We start from the raw sequence: 21844 nt of genomic DNA, 5'->3' as shown, positions 1-21844 counted from the left end.
ATGGCGTCAGCAAGTCAATGGACATGAGTTTGAGTAAAGTCCGGGAGTTGGTGATGGACAGGGAGGCCTGGTGTGCTGCAGTCCATGTGGTTGCAGAGTCAGACATGACTGAGCGACTGAAGTGAACTGAATATTAAACACTCAGAATGTGTTGAGAATGGGGCCATGTTCTTTTTTACAATTAACGCTTACTCTAGTCGCTTTACCCTGCCGCCTTCGTTTCTGGTGTGCAGCCAGCCCATCAGAGACACACACACGTCTCCTCCTGCTTGGACTTCCTTCCCATTCAGCTCATCACAGGGCGCTGAGCAGCGACCCGTGTGCCGTGCAGCCGGCTCCCATTACTCACCTACTTCATGCACAGCAGTGTCTGTGAGTCAACACCAACCTCCCGGTTCAGCCCCTCCCTCCTTCCCCCCTGCTCTCCATGCGTTCGTTCTCTACGTCTGTCTCATTCATCTGCGTCCTTTTTCTAGGTTCCACATGTAAGAATTCCAAAGGGAAAGGGGAGTCAGGGACAGAAAAACGGTTTTTTATTGTGTTTCCTATGTACTCTTTGAAAGTAAAACTTTTTCAAAAAGTCCAATGCCTGAATCATAATTATGTTGGAAATAAAAACTGATGGCCCTGACCATGAGACACTTCGTCATGTCATCTCTCCTGTCTTTCCAACGTCATCTTAAGCATCTCTCCCAGGCTACATGCCCAGGTCACAGCACGCTGCTTCCCCTTCCAAACACAAAAGCCACTCCTACCCACAACTCTGCACTGGCTGTTCTCCATGCTTTTCCCCAGCCCTTAGCAAAGGGAGATTATTTTTAATCTTGCATTTAAATACAAAAGTCACCTTCTGGAGATGTTTCCCAAGACTCTGAAATAAATTAGGTGCTACCTGTGACTATCTCTCTGAGCAACACTCTTAGTAGTAAGGTTTGCAATAATAAATTTATTTGAGATTCCTGTTTAAACATATGTCTCTCCCACTACACTGAATTTCATGATGGAAGAGAGCATAGTTATATTTTCCATCAATGTATATGGTATATGGAATGCAACTGATGCTAAGAATTAATCAAATAAAGTAATTAACCCAAATCTCAGAATAGTAAGTTTAAAAAGAATGCCAAGAAAGAAATATACCTCTTTAAAAAAGGGGTGTATTTCTAAGTTTTGAAGTTACTTAAGAACAGGGTGATATATGTTTCAAAAAAAAGTTATTTCTGTATTTATTTTTTATCAAAATTGACTGGCTTAGAATATTTTTGACATAATAATAAAATTCCTTCAAATTATAGCCTCATTAGCTTATAAATTCCACTCTAAAAAGAACTGAATAATATAAATATGACTCCTAGAAGTAATATCAATTCTTCAACACTTACAAATTTTTAATATATGATTACCTATCCTTTATTTTTAAAAAGCACTTTTTAAAAATGCTTTAAAAAAAGGCAAAGATAGGTATCCAAGACTTTTATTTTATTCAACAAATGACAGATGTTAAACATAGAAAGGATTTTTTTCTTTATTTTAGTAGCAAAGATGGGAAAAATTATTAAATGCCACTTGCTGGTAGCAAGTAATATCTTAGAAGATAAATTCCTTTGAAAGTCTTATCAAGATCTTCAAAAATGCTTTGAATACTAATCCATAGACTAACATTGAAGAGAAGGGAAAAAAAAGACAAAAACGTATCTTAAAAAACAGAAAATATGGAATACATGTACTCCTGTAAGAAACAAAATTATTAAAGACACAATAAAGTCACTTCTTAAATCTCTCCCAGCTTGCTATATAAAGCCTTTCATTTTGAATGCAGATAATGCCAAATGTGATACTGTTTTCTCAACTTTGACACAGAATTTAGGCAAAATTTTTTTTATTTTATAACGTTTTGGCAAAGGTTACATTTCCCACATGTTTTTATTAAGTGCTCAGTCTGAGGCACAGCTGTGTCAGGTACCGAATAATATTCTTTCTGGAACTGAGGTTGATGCACATAAACAGCCACCGATGACAATCAATTTCAGTTTTACAGAAAAGGACAAATGAAGCCACGAAAAGAGCTGAAAAGTCCCATACACCCAAAACCTGATTATGATGACAGCTCCTAATATTACTTTCACATTTTAAATGACAAGAAGCTATGCTATACTTAATATAACATGCAATCCCTCAAGATGAATCTGTGAAAAAGTGTTATGTTATACAGCAACTGAAAATCTAAAAACAGAAAAAAAAAGAGTATCTAAATGAAAAGAGGGATATTAAATATGACCAGAAGACTAGTGAAGAAATGAGAAAATTTAAAAAACTGCATAATAGATTTTCATAAATAATTAATGTGGTTGGTCACAAAATTAGCATTTAGCAAGTAGAAGATTGATTTACATCCTCAAAATTTTACTCAAATTTATGAAGGAAATGAGAGGACAAGGCAAAAGATACACATTCCTGTCCACTGGAGACAACAAAATCCAGACCCTCAGGTCTCGAGAGCCTAAGATACTCAGTGTCTTCCAAGGAACTGGCCATAAGGATGAAGCTCTTTACGTTATTTACCTTGGAAGCTGGGAAGGACAGCAAGAACGCAGAGCATGTCTAGGTGAGGGCAATCACTGCAAGAGGGCTCCTTAAGATGAAATAACTCATCCTTCTCATCTACCAGGCCCTGCACGGCTTGAACTCCGCCCCTTCCCTAACCTCACCTCCTATTACACCCCCTCTCCCTGACTTCATCCACCCTGCTCTTTCTGCATCTCCATGAAGCCTGGAAGCTCATCTTCCAGGTGTCTACACAGTGTGTTCCCTCACTTCCACCAGGCCCTTCACACAGTTTATTCTGCTCCTCTTGAGGCCTTCCCTGGCCAAACACTCCAACCTCTGCCCATATCAACAGTTTTATCCTCTTCCCTCCGTGCTTTCTGTTTTCACTCCATTTAACACACTATATACGCTTTACTCATATAACACATTTCCTCCCCCTCCAGAACACAGGGTGCAGGAAAGCTGGAAGTTTTGTTTTTTGTGGGGTCTTTTGTATGCGGCATACATGGGAGGCACCCAGTAACTGAACAAATGGCAGAATAATCTAACAGAATATTTAGCCTTAAATACTTTTTAAGTAATATTCTACTTAAAAAATATTGGTATATCTGAGTAGTGTGGCATACCTTCTCAAGTATTAATGGATCAAGTTTTCATTTCATCCACAAATTTAGGAAGAGTCTAGAGTTTGTGCATAATTTGTGAATACATATGTAATTTACAACTAAATAGGAATATAAATAACTTACAACTAGAAAGGGGTAAACTTTATACATTAAAAAAAGACGTGGACATTACAATATCTTTGGCTAATGCTGACTAGAGTTTAGCTTTTACATAAAATAGCTTGAACATTTATGGCACTTCAATACTAACAGAAAAGTTCCAACATATTAACTTTTCAACTTCTATCATAAGTAAAATAAGTAGTTTTTAAGAACTTTGATTCAACTGATTTTCAGTTGTCTTTTAATCTTGGAAATATTCTGTGTTCACCATTGTTTTAATATCTATTCTCCTAATACTTCTGATAATATGAAAATCCCAAGCTCATAGGCACTGTCAGAGTCATATAGCTGGGTAGAAAACTGAGGAAAATCTATTTATTTATCAAACCCAAAACATTAAATGTAAAAAACTTTATTTCAGCTAAATTCACCACAGTTTAACTAGCCCTTTTCATACTTATAAGATTTGCAACAAATAAGTAAGCTTTCAGCAATAAAGAAAATTTTATCATGTATAATATTACTTTCAACTTTCTTAGCAAGTTTTTTAAGACTTCTCCATATACAATAACAAAAACTTAAAAACAATAACAAAACTAAAACTCATCAGTATTTTATACATGTGGAAGGATGCATATATATTCGTAACTCTTATTTTCCTTTAATTCATTACGGAACTTCAATTATCATAAAGACATTTTCAAAACAGGATTTAAAAGTGAAAATATGGTTCAGAACATGCTTTGTCCTGCTCACTAAGCTTTCTGCTTCCTTGCAGGAGATACTTTACAGGAATAAGTGCCTTCAGATACTCCGAACATAAAAAAACATGAGTAATATTGCTCAGATATAGACAATACATCAGTGGCTCAAACGCACCATGGAAACTTATTATTTGTTAAAATGCACCAAACTTTGCTCATTATAGAAAAGACAATCCCTATGCCCTACTTTACAACCACTCAAGAGGGGATGCAGTAACAATTGTTATATTTCAGATTTCATTTCTCATAGCTTTCCTTTGGGCTAATGTTTCTAGTGTTTAGCTCAACCTCTGAGAAAGAATATGCACTGTCAGAAGGGTGTGGTCCTACACCCCCCCCCCCAAAAAAAAAACAAACAGAAAAATGCTAATATCACATGTGTGGAATACCACCAGGTTATCAATTTAAGTTGTGCATAAATTAAATAAAGTAACTAATTGCAAAATATATTAGTGTCTTTAGTGTCTGGAGAAATGGCCAGTTTAAACTAGTCCATCTGCATTTGCTTTGGGATACTAGGCAGCAAATGAAACATTAGGGCAACCCAATATATCATTTGGCTGATAAAGAAATATCAATTTAAAGATGCTATCTTTTTAAAATGTTGTTTTAGAAATATTTTACATTATACCAAAAATATTATCTGTGATAGAAAATGTCAGTTAAGTGCATTTATTTTGCTTTTCATTAATGCAATAGACTTGAATTATAAAATAAAGATCAATATCTCAGTTTAGACGTTATAATGTTGGTTAACATAGGAAAGTTAACCATTCTTCCAAATGGAGATTTACAACATGCTAATTTATAATAACTCATTTAGAATCATACAAAATGTGTTTTAAAATGGTTTTCTATCAACATCTCCAAACAACAAAGTAATAAAACCCATAAAGTTAGTCATTTACTAGCAACATAAAAGACAGCCACTGAGTTGACATAACTTATCATTTTTAGCACAAAATATTAATCTGATATTACTGCTTGCCCTTTTCCTTGAACTCAAACTTACTGCTATGAAGTGATATTGTCATATAACTGGCAATGGACCGTATGATGGGGGATAGGTTAAATCTATGTGAGGTTAGGTGCCAGTTCAGATTTTGAGGGCTCTTTTACTGCATGGAAACAGTGGCTGACTTTATTTTTCTGGGCTCCCAAATCACTGCAGATGGTGAGTGCAGCCATGAAATTAAAAGACACTTACTCCTTGGAAGGAAAAGTTATGACCAACCTAGACAGCATATTAAAAAGTAGAGACATTACTTTTCCAAGAAAGGTCCGCCTAGTCAAGGTTATGGTTTTTCCAGTGGTCATGTATGGATGTGAGAGTAGGATTATAAAGAAAGCTGAGCGCCAAAGAATTGATGCTTTTGAACTGTGGCGTTAGAGAAGATTCTTGAGAGTCCCTTGGACTGCAAGGAGGTCCAACCAGTCCATCCTAATCAGGATGATCACGAGATCAGTCCTGGGTGTTAATTGGAAGGACTGATCCTGAAGCTGAAACTCCAATACTTTGGCCACCTGATGCAAAGAGCCGACTCATTTGAAAAGACCCTGATGCTGGGAAAGATTGAGGGTGGGAAGAGAAGGGGACAACAGAGGATGAGATGGTTGGATGGCATCACTGATTCAATGGACATGGGTTTGAGTAAACTCTGGGAGTTGATGAAGGACAGGGAGGCCTGGCGTACTGCGGTCCATGGGGTCGCAAAGAGTCAGACACAACTAAGCAACTGAACTGAACTGAACTTACTGTGTGCCAGGAGCCATGTTCCTTAATTTTTTTTTGGCAGAATGAACCCTTTCTATATTTATAATGAGGGAAAGAAACAAATGTCAGACAAAGATCCAAAGCCAAACTATCGGGACTTGTTATCAAAGGAACTGTTCTTTCCAGTGACTACCATAATAACCTTCTGTAGTTGTGATGTCATGTATCAAACTGATTCTGTTAGAATCACATAAAAATATTTATAAAAGTTCAATAAGAATTGGAAGGAAAAATAATTATTTTTAAAAGAATACATTTGAATCAGTTCTAATGAGGTGGATGAAACTGAAGCCTATTATACAGAGTGAAGTAAGCCAGAAAGAAAACAGCAATACAGTATACTAACACATATATATGGAATTTAGAAAGATGGCAACGATGACCCTATATGCGAGACAGCAAAAGAGACACAGATGTACTGAACAGTCTTTTGGAATCTGTGGGAGAGGGCGAGGGTGGGATGATATAGGACAATGACACTGAAACATGTATATTATCATATGTGAAATGAATTGCCAGTCCAGGTTCGGTGCATGAGACAGGATGCCTGGGGCTGGTGCACTGGGATGACCCAGAGGGACGGGATGGGGAGGAAGGTGAGAGGGGGGTTCAGGATGGGGAACACATGTACACTCATGGAGGATTCAAGTCAATGCATGGCAAAATCAATACAATATTGTAAAGTAAAATAATAAATAATTAAAACAACAACAAAAAACAACAACAATCATACAAGAATAATAGAAATTATTTGTCACACATAAAATAAGCTTAGATGTCCTTTGTAATTAAAAGGTTATTGCAAACTAATAAATATGTGTTGTTCAGTCAAAAAAAAAAAAGAGCCGGAAAACAATACTTAAAAAAAAAAGAGAAGTTAACCTTCTGGTTAAAATTAGCAAACTTACCCTAGAAATTACAAATGAAATGAGTAATTAGTAGAAAAAATTATGACTATGGAAAGATTTCCACTAAAAGGCTTAAAGACTTTTAAGAGAACAAAGTAAATAATAATGTCCAAATTTCTAAGCTAGAATCTCTAGACAATATAAACTACATGAGCTCAATTTTTTTTCAAACTTGTTATAGAGGTGAGATGTTTTGATGATGTATAAAACTTGGTAAAAATCCCTCAGTAATTCTAAAAACTCTAAAGCCATAAATCATTTTAAAATACAGGTAAGTTTGAGGACTGCCAAAGGGTATGGATCTGTATGACCTGAGGAATGGACCAGAAAATATAGCATTCAGTTAGTTCCAGGAACTTCTCAACTCAGCAAGAATATCCAGGTCCAAAAGAAAGAGCAGTTAGCAAGATCTAGTACAAGACTAGAGACTGATGGTTAAGTCTTGCTAAAATTAATTACCTCCACCCAGGATATGTACCTAACTTTGTAATTAGAGGTTAGAGGCTTGGTTTCTTATTCATCAAGGTATCTTATGGCAGCCCTAATATAACTACGGATGTGAAAAGAAATGACAGCTGTCTAGACCACAAACATTCCTTTAAGTTGTGACTTGTCATTAAAAAAAAAAGTCCTCTCATCCTTTTCTTCACTTGGGTCACTAAGTAAAAAACAACTTGTTTGCAAAATAAAGTTGGATCATCTTTTAGCATATTAGAGTTTGTTTTGTTTTCAGAATTTCCCAGCACCATTTAGAATTGTCTTTTGTTTGATTTTATTTATCCAGCAACCTATAAGCAAGCAAGAAATATAGTGTTTGTAATTCAAGAGATGATTCAAATGAAGACAGGATAATCTTGGAGTATTCACTCTAAACCTGAATTTTCAAATGCTTATAATCTCCTCAAACATTAGTTTGGCTGAAATGTATTTCAGATTTATGCTTCCAAAGGGCTCAGTTATCTGACGAGAACAGGAGTGTATTAAATCTCTGCATAAAACATTTCTGAAATGGCTTGCATCTAAGACACCAAGCAGTTATTAAATCTTGCTTTTAACCCACCAGTCCTCTAAATCTTCTCTCCACAGCTTGATTCCCAGTAGAGAAAAAAGTAACTCAAACGAAAACCTTCCTGTTTACTGTAATAAGCTATTTACTTATCTGTGCACAAGGCTGAGAAATTATGGAATAGGGATTCATGTATTTGCCCATAGAGTATCTTGCATAGACATTTTGCTTAAATTTTCATTTACATTTTCAATTCATAAAAGGATTATATACTTTGACCCACTTGTAAGCTGAATGACATGAGCAAAAATAGAGCACTATTTTCCCTCTTGCTATTTACTGATGTTGACAAGTCACTCTAAGCCCTCTGAACTTCATTTAGTTTATTTGTAAATGGAGATAACAATACTGCCTGGTAGAGAAAACAACATGATGTTAATTAAAGTGCTTTGACAAGAATAAGTATTATGTAAATATAAAATACTGTGTACTGTTATGCTAGTTTAATAAGAATGAAAACTAGTTGGGTATTTCCCCATCATGCCTTTTGTAAAATAAGGAAAGGACAGAAAGACACTATTTTGAATAATCTAATTGTTTGTTATGAGAAGTTTCATAGAAAAAAATTTTTAATTAAAATATTATAGATCAGAGCTAAAATTCAGAAGCCATTTAACCCAGCAACTTTAGTTTTAGATATAAGGAAAGAAAGACCCACAAAGGTAAATACTAAGAACATACACACTTACATTGTGGTGGAAAGTCACCTACGGTGGTGGAAAGCGGAGAATTAAACACAAACATTATGTTTCCCAATTTGCTGTCACGTCACACTTGGCTGAAGAAATCTAGGGTTAGGGCTAGAAGGCAGGCAGGGGCAAGTTCCAAGAACAGGTTAAAGCTCTGCCGGATTTTATGAGTCATTTTAATTGGTCACTTTCTTCTATTGGCCAATTATAAAATAATAACAATAAAAACTATAACATGATGAGAATACAGAGAGTAGTTATAATGGTTAAGCAACCCACTCCAGTATTCCTGCCTGGAGAATCCCATGGACAGAGGAGCCTGGTGGGCTACAGTCCACGGAATCGCAGAGTCGGACACGACTGAGGGACTAACACAGCCACCCTGAGACCATACAGTAGCACTGTTCGTCGCTCAGTCGTGTCTGACTCTTTGCACCCCATGGACTGTAGCCCACCAGGCTCCTCTGTGCATGGGATTCTCCAGACAAGAGTGCTGGAGTGCGTGGCCATGCCCTCCTCCAGGGGATCTTCCCAACCCAGGGATCGAACCCAGGTCTCGGCACTGCAGGCCGATTCTTCACCGATGGAGCCACCGGGGAGCCTGAACCAGGGAGCCAATGTCTCAGATTATATATATAAATGTAAATTATGTATACATGTATGTGTGTATATATGTGTACATAAGGGCTTCCCAGGCGGCACAGTGGCCGAGAATCCAGCTACCAGTGCAGCGGATGCAGTCAGGAGGCACAGGTTCAGTCCCCGGGTCGGGACTGTGTGTGTGTGTGTATAAAGTGTCCATGTGTGTTTGGTAGACACACACACACACACACACACACACCAAACAGTTTATTAGCTCTTACATCAACTCCGTTCTTACTTCACAGGAAGGGAAACTAAGGGAAGAAAGTGAAGAGTTCAGTAAACTGAATAAGACAATACAATCTACAAGTTTCTGACCAAAATGCTGGCTTTTGAGCCGTTTCTTTTTAAGAGCTGCACATCTTAATGTACAATTTAATGAGCTTTGACAAATTTACAGAGGTGTACAATTGTCAATGCAATCCAGATTTTAACATTTTCATCCCTCCACAAAGATCTCTTTTGCCTGTATACAGCCAATACCCACCTAGACCCCCAGGTGCAGGAATTCACAAATCTTCCTTCTTTATCTATGCCTTTTCTGGGCATTTCATAGAAACAGAATTATACAACGTGTAGTCTTTTGTACTGGACTTGCTCTAACTAGCATAAAGTTTTTGACGTTCACCTATACTGTAGCATACGTTATCAGCTCAGCAGTTCAGTCAGTCAGTTCAGTTGCTCAGTTGAGCTGAAACTCCAATACTTTGGCCACCTGATGTGAGGAACTAACTCACTTGAAAAGGCCCTGATGATGGGAAAGACTGAAGGCAGGAAGAGAAGGGGACAACAGAGGATGAGATGGTTGGATGGCATCACCTACTCAATGGACTTGAGTTTGAGTAAGCTTCGGGAGTTGGTGATGGACAGGGAGGCCTGGCATGCTGCAGTCCATGGGGTCGCAAAGAGTCGGACTGACTGAGCGACTGAACTGAACAAGAGACCGTCTCCTGTATTATCAAATCCCTTGCTAGAATTTCTTATATTTGTTATAACTGATAAACCTATACTGACATCATTATCATCCAAAGTCCATAGTTTAGATCAGGGTTCATTCTTGGTAATGTACATTCTATATGTTTGGAGAAATATAAAATGACATGTTATCTACTGTTATGTCATAGGTGATAGCTTAAATAGCCTACAAAAATCCTCATTGCTATGCCTGTTCATACCTCTCTCTTCTGCAATCCTCAGCTGAAATTTATTTAAATACTCTCTATAGTTTTCCCTTTTCCAAAATGCCTGGAGTTGGAATCATAAAGTATATAGCCTTTTCAGACTGGCTTCCATTACGTAGTAATGTATAAGTTCCCTCTAAGAATTTTCATGGCTTGCTATTTTATTTCTTTCATGCTCTGATTTATATTCCATTGTTTGGATGTACCATAGGTTACCCACTCACCTAATGCAGAGCATCTTGGCTGCTTCCAAGTTTTGACATTATGAATGAAACTACTATAAACATCTTTGTGCAGGATTTTGTGTGGATATAAGTTTTAAACTCCTTTGGGTAAATTCTAAAGAATGCAATTGATGGACTGCATGGTAAAAGTATGTTTACTTTTATAAGAAACCACCAAACTGTCTTCTGCAAACAAAGTTTTATTTCTTCCTTTCCCATCAGTACAACTTTTGTTTCCTTTTGTCTTTTGTTTCTTTTGTTGAAGGATAATTGTTTTACAGAAGTTAGCTGTTTTCTGTCAAACTTCAACATGAATCAGCCATAGGTACACACATATCCCCTCCCTTCTGAACCTCCCTCCCATCTCCCCTTCCCATCTCACCCCTCTAGGTTGATACAGAGTTGAGTACTTTTGTCTTATATTAGCCAGGAGTTTGAGTGAGATGTTGGAAAGGAATGGTCAGAGAGGCATCCATGCCTGGCTTTCTGATCTCAGTAGAAGAGCTTCAAGTCTCTTGCCATTAAGCATAATATTAGCTGTAGGGTTTTTATAGATTAAAAAAAAAAAAAAAAAACTGAGCAAGATCCTTAAGTTCACTGACTATTTAAGATCTTTATCATAAATGAGTGTTAAATTTTGTTAAAAGCTTTGTCCACATTTATCTATATAGTCACTTGATTTTTCTTCTAGCCTACTGTGAAGGGATACTTTAATGAATTCCAAATGCTGAAACTGGCTTGCATACCTGGGGTAAATCTTTCCTAAGCTTTTTATAAGTATGTATTTATCAGCTTTACATCTTATAGTGGAAATATTTTTTACAAGGAATCTTGTGGTATTTGCCTTTATATTTTGTATGGAAATGTGTTCACTGATGAGAAAGAAAAGATGCATAAGACTTAAGCAACAATCTATTGAGACAATGCAGTTTCTTACTAAGGTTTAACTTGAGGCTTGAAAACGTCAAAATTGAGAGCTCATTGCTTTGAACCTGCTACTCTGGTCCGGGTTTCATGACATTAGGATGTTAGATTGTACCTGGCTCCATGCAAGGTATTTCAAAGCAGTGTCTAAAGAGAAAAACCACTGAAGATGATTTATATTACTTTTAAAAGGTTTAAAACAAAAAACTCATCTATTTTTAAGTGCTGTAGTGGTTTTACCATAGAATGCTATAATGTCTTTTATATTGGTATACTGGGTAGCATTTTAATTTCAAACACTGACAGAGAAATATTATGGCAGAGGTGAAAAATACCATAAACATATTAAAAGATGATTTTTACTTTTTCTTGCTTTATTTTTTGCTGTATTGTCCTGGAAGCTAGAACACTGAGAATATACTGTTTTAAGTGGTAAATGTAGGCAAATCTGTCTCATTTCTGATATAAACAAAGAAAGCATTCAGACATTTGCCATTAACGACAATGTTATCTGTAGGCCTTTCTCAGAAGTCACTCATGGTGCAGACGTTTTCTTTTATTCCTCGTTTTCAGACAATTCTTATCAGGAAAGAACGATGGATCTTCTCAAGTGATTTTTCTTCATTTACTGAAATGACCATATAATTTTAAATGATATTAATCTGAATTATACTGATCGCTATTTGAAGGTTAAATCAGCTGCTAGTCCTAGGATAAACTCCACTTGATCATGATGTATTTGTCTATGGCTTAATTTGCTTCATTAAAATTGTGCTCAGAATTTAAATATGTAATAATGACATACAGTCTGTGGTTTTCTTTTCCTGTAATATTTGTGTCCAGTTATAGAATCAGTAGTAATGACCTCAGTGAGTTGAGCAGTAGTCTCTCCTTTTCATTTCTAAGAATTTGTGTAGAGCTGATGCTTCTTCTTAAAACCTTGGTATAATTCACCAGTGAAGTGATATAGGCCTGGAGTTTTCTTAGAAGGATGGTTTCTTAGTGACCAGTTCTATAAAAGATACGGGGTTATGGAGGTTGAATAAGATTTGGCAGTTTTTGTCTCAGAAAATTTTTCCATTTCATCTAAGCTGTTGAATTTCTTTATATAGCCATTAAGAAAATATTACAGGTATCTTTTTAATTATGTAGAATCTGTAATGAGGTCACCTCTTTCATTCTTGATATTGGTAATTTGTGTCTTTTTTCTGAATAGTTTATGTAGAGGTTTTATTAATTTTATTATTCTCAAGGGATTCTATTGATTCCTTTTCCTATTATATTTTTTCCCTTCTTTTATATAAACATTTTGAGTTAATTTGCACTTAAGGTAGAAGTCAAGATCACAATTTTGAGTTCTTCCTTCTTTTCTGTGTATTTAGTGCTAGATTTATGTCCCTAAGCACTGCTTAATAGGCATCATATAAATCATATAAATACTGAGATTTTTTTTCTCATTTAGTTTAAAGTACTTTCTAAGCTCCTCTCTGACTCACTGGTCACTCAGCTATGCATTGCTTACTTTCCAGATATTTAGACATTTTTCAGAAATCGTTCTGTCCTTGAGTTTTACTTTATTTCTGTTGTGTTCATAGAACTTGTGTGTGTGTGTGTGTTACTTGCTCAGTGGTGTCCGACTCTGCGCCCCCAGGGACTGTGGCTCGCCAGACTCCTCTGTCGATGGATTCTCTCCTGGCAGTACTGGAGTGGGTTGCCATTCCCTTCTCCAGGGGCCGTTCCCAGCCCAGGCATCGAATCTGCATCTCTCATGTCTCCTACATTGGCAGGGGGGTAACACTAGTACCAACTGGGAAGTCACCAGAACTTAAATTTGTACAAATTTATTGAGTTTTGTTTCATGGCCCAGGATATGGTCTATCTGGGTAAACATTCTCTATGTAGTTGAAAAAAATGTATATCTTGGTGATGTTGTATACAGTATCCTATAAAGGTCAATACATCAAACTGACTGACAGTGTTATTCAGTTAGATATTATGACTTCCATAGTGGATACATTAATTTTTTTAAAAATCACTTACAATAGCATCTCAGAAAACCAAATACTCAGAAGTCTGACAAAAGATGGAAAATCCTATACACTAAACTCTACAAAACCTTGCAGGGGGAAATTAAAGATCTTACTAGAAAGATGTATCATGTAGAGGGGTCAGACAACTCAATATTGTTAAGAAGTCTATTAACCCCAAACTGATCTATAGATTCAATTTAATCCTAAACTAAATTTCAGCAACCCTTTGTATAGAAACTGAAAAACTAACAAAAAAATTGATAGTGAAATGCAAAGGACCTCTAATAGCCAAAACAATTCTAAAAAAGAATAAAGTTAGACAACCAACATCACCTGATACAAGACTTACTATGAAACTACAAGTGGTCAAGACAGTGTAGTACTGGCATTACAACAACAGAAAGACTGACAGAAATTAGAGTCCAGAAATATGCGTGCATGTCGGTCACTCAGTCCTATGTCTGACTCTTCAGGATCCCAGAGACTGTAGCCTGCCCAGCTCCTCTGTCCATGGAATTCTCCAGGCAAGAATACTGGAGTGGGCTGCCATTCCCTTCTCCAAGCGATCTTCCTGACCCAGGGACTGAACCCATGCTTCCTGCACTGTAGGCAGATTCTTCACCGTCTGAGCCACCAGGGAAGTCCAGCATCCAGAAATATAATTACACACAAATATATTTTAAAAGGAAGGTCGAAAATCAGGAGAGAAAGAAGAGTCGTGATGCTGGAACAACTGGATATCTAAATGCCAAAAATACGAACTTCAAACCATTCTTCACGACCATATGAAATAAACCACAGACTGAACTATAAGTTCTAAATTCTAAAACTATAAAATTGTATAAGTAATCATAGAAGAAAAAGTTTGTAATCTGGGATTCAAAGAGTTCTTAGATTTACCATTAAAAACATGACCTGTAAAGAAAAATAATAAACTTTGAAATTAAAAAAAAATCTGCTTTTTAAAAGATACTGTTAAGAGAATGAAAAAAGAAGTCAAACTGAGAGAAAATATTTGATAACTATGCATTTGATAAAGGACTTGTGTCCAGAATTTATAAAGAATCAGACTCAACTGCAACGTGCTTGTGTGCTAAATCGTGTTCTAGTTGTGTCTGACTCTTTGTTGTCATTATGTGGTTGCTAAGTCATGTCCCACTCTTCTGTGACCCCACAAACTATAACCCGCCAGGCTCCTCTGTTCATGGGGATTTTCCGGGCAGGAATACTGGAGCGGGTTGCCATTTCCTCCTCCAGAGGATCTTCCCCACCCAGGGACTGAACCTACATCTCCCGCAGCTCCTGCAATGGCATGCAGGTTCTTTACCACTATCACCACCTGGAAGGCCCCAATTACAACAACTCAAATTTTTTAAAAGTGGGCAAATTATTTAAATAGAGACTTCAAAGAAGATTATGAATGGCAAATTAACACATGAAAAGATGCTCATATCATTAGTCAGCTGGGAAAGCAAATTAAAACCACAGTAAGACACGTCAACATAAAATTATAATGTCTAAAGATTGAGCATACAAAGTGTTGATGAAAATGTAGAGAAAGTGCAGTTAGGAATGTCAACTAGTATGACAACTAGTATAATGACTTTAGAAAGCAATTTAGCAACTTCTTAAAATTTTAAACCTGTACATTCTATCTAATTCACTTACTCCATTCCTAGGTAAATTTTCAGCAGAAAAATGAAAGTGCAGGTCAGTACAAAGACTTGTACATAAATGTTCACAGCAGCTTACTTTGCAGTAGCCCTAAACAGGAAACAATCCAAAAGTCTATCAATAGTTGATAACAAATGGAATATATTCATATAATGCAGTTCTACTCAGTAAAAGGTGAACTTCTGAACACCATGGACAGATCTCAAATATGCTGAATGAAACAAACTAGACCCAAACAAGAAAAGAGAAGTACAGCCTGTATGGTTCCACTTACATTAAATTCTAAGAAATGCCAACTAACACACAGTCACAGAAAGTAGATCAGTGGTGGAGTGGGACAGGAGGTGAGAGTGGGAGGAGGAAGGGACTAAAAAGGCATGAGAAAAATCTGAGGAAGAGAGGTGTGTTCATTGCTTTGATTGTGGTGACGGTTTCACAAGTGTATACATATGTCAGTATTTTTTATATATATATCTATTATATATATATAGTATGTCAATTACATGTCAATAAATATGTTTTCAAAAAGACTGAAAAATCATGGCTATTAAATATTAGACATTTGACATCCTCTCAAGACTGAGTGAAGTTGAGTCCGACACTTCAAGGCAAAACAACTGACAGTTTTTGTTGCCAGGGTAACATTCCAGTTTCCCAATGCAAACTAAAATTTTGGAAAACACATACTTGCCGTCAAGAAATTGACACCTCCTACTACTTTTCCAGTGAGATTAGGAATGGCAGTAATGAATGTGATCTTTTGATACTGCATAATGAATTATGTCACTGCTCGCTTACTTGATATTTTCCAAATGAGATATGACAAAGCATGATGCTACAAAAATCACGCATTCATCTTAAAAGATCAACCAGCTGAATCAATGTAACAGAGTATGAAAAGTCCAGTGTAGTTCCACATCCCACACTGCAATGAACCTTCAAGCAAGCTTAGCAAAGTCTACCGCGGTAGGCAGAATGTGCAGATGGCGTCCCAGCGGTGTCCCACCCCAACCCCTGAACACGTGAGCAGGGTCAGATACCACTCCCATGACTATATTTTGCACGTAGCACAGCTGCCCTAAAGGTAGGCAGCTTGGGCAGGTGAACCTGTTCTAATCACAGAACCTCTCAAAACAGCAGAGTATTCTCTCAGCTTTTTTGAAGAACAACACAGAACGAAACAAAAAACATAAGAGCAAGTTAGAGAAATTCAGAGCATCTGAAATATGTGACACACTGGGTCTGAAGATCAGAGTGTAGAAACCCGTGAAGAGCTGGGAGATGCCCTTGGCTCACAGCAAGAAAAGAAAGAGAACCTTAGGTCATTTCTCAACTGCAAGGGATGAGACTCTGCCACCACCCAGAAGGAGTCAGGTAGTGATTCTTCCCCAGTGCTCCAGGCAAGAGCTCAGTTAGATATCCTGGTTTTTGGCTTTGGGAGACCCTGAGCAGAGAACTCAGTCAAGCCTGCCTGGACTTCTAACCTACACAACTGTGAGGTGATAAACGGATGTTATGTAAAGCTGCTAAGTTATGATCATTCGTTGTGCATAAACAGAAAGCTAATACACTTCCCATAAATCAAAATGCACATAAACTCAGACCCAAGTTGAACACTGTTTAAAAAAGAAAAAAAAAAGTAATAAAATTGGAAACAACCAAAGTGTCCATAAATAGAAGGCCCATTTAAATTATATAAAACCAAATAATGGAATATTCTGTAGCCATTATAAAGAAAAGGTAGAACTATATGGATGAATAGGAAACAATGAAACCATGTTATATTAGAGAAAAAAGAAAGCTTTATGATTTTAAATAATTAAAAGATTTGCATAAAATCATGGTATTCTATATTAAATATTTTCCTGGGGGGAAAACCACAAAAAACTAAATAGTTCGCTTTGGATTAAGACTAGATTGTTGAGTAGGAGGCTTTTATTTTTAATTTTCTGCCTTTATTATTCTCAATCATCTAAAAAAATTCAATAAAGGTCACTATTTAATGCCTAGATAAACACTTCCCTGCCTCCCTTCCAAAGCTATCTTGTGTTTTATTCAGCTTGGACCTCCATCAGGAGTTTGTTGCCATGGTCCTTTAGTCAGTCACAGTAACACCAATACTACTTTTCCTCATCAGGTCCACCCCACCTCTCAACTCTAACATTTTTAGTGACATCCCTTATTATCTGGGGGCATCATCTGCATTATGTAAATGTTTTATGTATTCATAATACTTAAACATACTATTTTAGGTAAAATTATAGGCTATTCAACTGTTTTTAAAATTTTAGACTATAGTCTATTTTTCATAACTGTATGAAAGCTACTTTGAGATTTAATCACAAGTAGTGTAAATCATGCAAATATATATTGCCATCTTGAGAGTGAAAATGATTATAATCTAGGAATCCTGCAGTTACATGGTGATAAAGAAATATTCTAATAGCAATCAAACCAGGTGGCATAACTGGACCAACTGTCCTTAAATTATGAAAGGATTATGTGAAAAGTTTTCAGTGGGTAATCAACAATACCAGGTTTATGTGATGTATATTCAAAGTTAAAAATATTTTTCATATTCCTTTAAGTTTCTTCTTTTAAAATGAGTAAACATTTTTAGGTAAACATTAAGGTAACAAAGCAAATGCTTATCAGTTATTAAATACTGTATTTGTAAATATTATAAAGATCATATTTTGCCTCTGATCATATTTTCTACAACAGAAAGATGCATCAATATAGTAAAAATAAAGATATACGATATCGGTTTGATGTTACCTTTGTTGGCAAAAGTAGTTAACCAAAACTTTACCTGGCAGTTTTAAAAGTCATCAGAGAGAAATATAAGGATAAATTCCAAGAGAGATTACCTTTTTTTTTGGTTCACATATTAAAGAAGTTCAAAGTTTGTGACCCAAAGCATTATGGTATTATTATGTACAACTTAACAAGAGGAGGTGTGGTAATGTACTTGTAAAATGACATAAATGAACTAAATTCTTAGTGCTATCATTACTATAAAGTCGAACTAAGTAGACAACTTTTCTAAATAGTCTTTCTCACAGAAACATTTATATATAACTAAATTCCACGTGGAACTGCAATGTAATAATATATCTCCTTTTAAAAAGGTTGGTTGACATTTTCTAAAAAACAGTAAGTATTAGAAGCTATAAAAACAACGAGTACATGTACAAGCTCTTCATCATGAGGAAAATGTTAAAAGAAAACACAGAAAACTTCACAAGGAGAAATCAAAGAGACTATATATAAAAGCAACAAAACAACACTAAAACACCATCAAGGAAACCACTAAAATGGTATTACCTGGAACCAGTTCCATAATGATGTAGATAGGCTGTCTCTGTGTACAGACCCCTATAAGTTTGACAATATTGGGGTGATCATACTGCTTGAGAATTCTGGATGAGAGAAATATAAGAATAGTCACCATTTAAGTAGTAAGCATTAATTTATTATCATGTATAGTGTGCACAATTAGGATACACAATTTTTAAAACTTAAGTATGAACACAAATTACGATAAATGGGATGTATATAAGTTTTGATAAATCTTGGAAAAATAGATATAAATGAGTCAGCTTTTAATTATATGAGTCAGCTTTTAATTAAATATTCATTTAAAAACTAGTATCCACCCTGAAAACTAACAATCATGCTAAATCTGAATAACTTACTCAGTTCAAAATATGTAGAACTCCTTTCAAAGCATCTGCTTTTCGATGCCCTCACAAAAGCTGAAGAATATTAGTGGACCAAAAACTGTAAGCTGTTAGGGCAGCATCTTTTTGTTTAGTTTTGTTTTATGTATACAATTCATTTAAAACAGATAAATTTAAGAACAATTCATATTGGTAAATGCTATAGAGTAATCACTTCACATTTAGATTTCATAATACCTACTTGACAATCATGGTCAATTTCAAATAGTATAAACTCAAAAGTTTTGAGAAGCCTGGCAGAAAGTTAAACAATGAGCAATATTAGATTAAAGTTAAAGCAAGGAAGTTTTGGTTTGGATAAACGCAGAATTTCAGAGGGCTAAAAAAGTAGCAAGGACTCATCTACAGGACTCCAAGCATGAGTTAAAAACAGATTAGATGCCCTCACAGGCCTGCCTGCCCTGATGATTTCTGCTATCAAATGATATTTCATATTATCCTGTTGACATAGTCATAAATTCACTCATATTTGAAAAAACACCGGTTCTTTCCTAGGAGAATGAAAAAAATAACTTCATTTGGAGAAAGATGAAATAGTTTATATATGTGCTATACATGTAGAACTAAAGCAGAGACAGCTCTAAGAAAAAGTCACAAATTGAAAATGTACAATGTTTATTAACAAATGAAGACAGACTAGGAAGAATTCTAGAGATAAAAAAATACTGTTAATAACCGAGTTTACAGTTCCTATGATGAATTAGAAAGGGAGTTTTAGAATGATTGACTTTAATCCAAAATGTCATTTCTTAGACTGAAAACTGCTTAATAAAGAAATTCTACAAAATAGCCAGGATGAACCCAAATAACATTAAATATTTAAATATATAGATCTATCTTCTAATTAAAAGATACTTGAGAGCTTACATGGATATAACTGTCATTTTTAACAGAAAATTTCATAGTCTCACATTAGAAGAAGAAATTAAACTCTATCTTTCAATAAAACATTCACAAATTAGAAAGCAAGATACTTTAAGATATCTGTGAATAACTAAAATGATGAGCCCATGAATTTCAGCTGTAATAGGATGCTTTTAAGTTCATTATAGAATATTTTTTCTCAATTGCTGATAATATATATATGAAAAATGCTTGCAACTTTATTCCATCAGTTCAGCATAGGTAACATTTAATAAATGTACCCAACTAGCGTAATACATTGCTATAAATATCTACTGTTTACATGGAGAGATGACATCAAGATGCTCCACTCCACAGGATTTAGTTCCATGCTGCATGTCCTCTGTTCTTCCAGGGCACTTTAGGAAGCTTTGCTTTTATATACAATGCCCTGAAGGAGGTAATACACCCACCCACACACACCTCTTTTCCTCCTTCCCTTTACACCACCGATCTATGATCTATACACCCTTCTTCTCTCCCTCTCAACTATCCATTCACTCTTCCATACATCTCCCGTTCATATGGCCATTCTCTGTCCAAAGCCCCTTTCATTTGTTTTGCGTTTTGTTGTATATTTTTGTGTTAGTTGTATATTTTACAACTAACTGAATCGTTGTAACTACTTGCAATATAGGGCTGGCAAGTTGCAACATTAAATTTAGGTAAAACTGAAAATTGGGAAGACAAACATTGTAGAAGATCAATTAGGAAAGAAACAATGTAAATTTTGGAACAAAGTCAGACACTGAGCTGAAGAAGAAATCTGAGATTCTAAGAAAAGAACTCTGACAGCTGGGAACAAACAATCAAGCCATAATCTCTAAGGAGAGTAAGGAAGATGTCATTAAATTCTCAAGGTATATTTACATTAAGCATTTTATTCAGAGAATACAGACTATTTTTATTATAAGGTCAATCACAACACTACATATATACATATGTGCATATGCATATGTGATAGAAGCAAGAAATACTGCAATTTTTTTTAAAGACTTGAATATTTACTGTTCTTAGCATGGCTCTTCTGATTGTAACTGCTAAATGACCTAGAGTCTCACTTCAAAGGAGAAACTTTTTGTTTTCAGAATGCCTACTTTTGAAGACTCTGAAAGTACCTACTTATAATTCATCAAGTCATAATTTAAGATATCTTCAAACATACATCTTAACGAATCACCTTTAAGTACATGTTAACATTATTTTAGAGAACTCACTTGGCTTCTTGTAAGAATTTTATTTTCAGTTCCTGAGGAAGATCTTCTTTACACGTTTTAACAGCAACAGCAGTTTTATCCTTTAATATGCCCTTAAATACTTCACCAAAATTGCCCTGAAAATACAAACAGATTTACTGTTCAGTGCATAATACAGTCACATAAGTCTTTGAAAAATTCCAGGCACGCATGTAATGATGAGCTTTGAGTTAAGAGTACTCTGTTAGCTTTATTCAGTTTCAAGCAGAAATAAAGACTGGGCAGGCTGCTCTTACCAATTCCCCAACTTTAAATATACTACCCAACACTCCAGCCGTGCGGGACACCGAGGCTTGAGGGGAACTGGAGAGGAAATGGAAAAACCTGAAATAGTGTAAAAGGAAAGACTAACACGGTCAGAAGCACCTAAGTCTCCCCCCGCCTGGTCCCCTTTACCTTCCAGCTCTACATTTCAGTATCAGTAGATTAAGAAGTCCCCATCAGCGCTCTAAGGTAAAGCCACGGTGCTGGGAGCGAACTGGTGGCAGAGCCTCACGGCCAGGGCTCAGAGGAGGGTGTGAGAGGCAGGGGCCAGGCCCCGGAGGGCCGGCAACAGGGCCTGCGGGGCCGCGGGCTCTGAAAGGCGCCGGGACGCGAGCAGCGCTGCGAGGTCACCTCTGCCCGCTGTCTGAGCGCCAGGCCCTAGTCTGATTTAAAGTGCCTTACTTCAAACACATGAAAAGATGCTCAACATCACTCATTATCAGAGAAATGCAAATCAAAACCTCAATGAGGTACCATTACACGCCAGTCAGGATGGCTGCTATCCAAAAGTCTACAAGCAATAAATG

The 21844-nt window shown here is 36.1% G+C and overlaps 1 protein-coding gene across 2 annotated transcripts in view; it reads right to left on the bottom strand.

Annotated features, from left to right (window-relative positions):
• FER (FER tyrosine kinase) overlaps nucleotides 1-21844 on the bottom strand; it is a 450974-nt gene that overhangs the window by 125834 nt on the left and 303296 nt on the right. For both annotated transcript variants that reach the window (XM_065923334.1, XM_065923426.1), the window contains exons 14-15: nucleotides 21015-21130; nucleotides 18479-18573 (exon numbers count right to left, since the gene is read on the bottom strand). In XM_065923334.1, the coding sequence (XP_065779406.1) occupies nucleotides 18479-18573; nucleotides 21015-21130 (211 nt within the window). The remainder of the gene's footprint in view (nucleotides 1-18478; nucleotides 18574-21014; nucleotides 21131-21844) is intronic.

Source organism: Muntiacus reevesi, chromosome 1 (genome assembly GCF_963930625.1).
Source record: "Muntiacus reevesi chromosome 1, mMunRee1.1, whole genome shotgun sequence".
NCBI lineage: Eukaryota > Metazoa > Chordata > Mammalia > Artiodactyla > Cervidae > Muntiacus > Muntiacus reevesi.
Note: the sequence above shows the minus strand (reverse complement) of the source record. Positions and strands in the feature narration are given on the sequence as shown.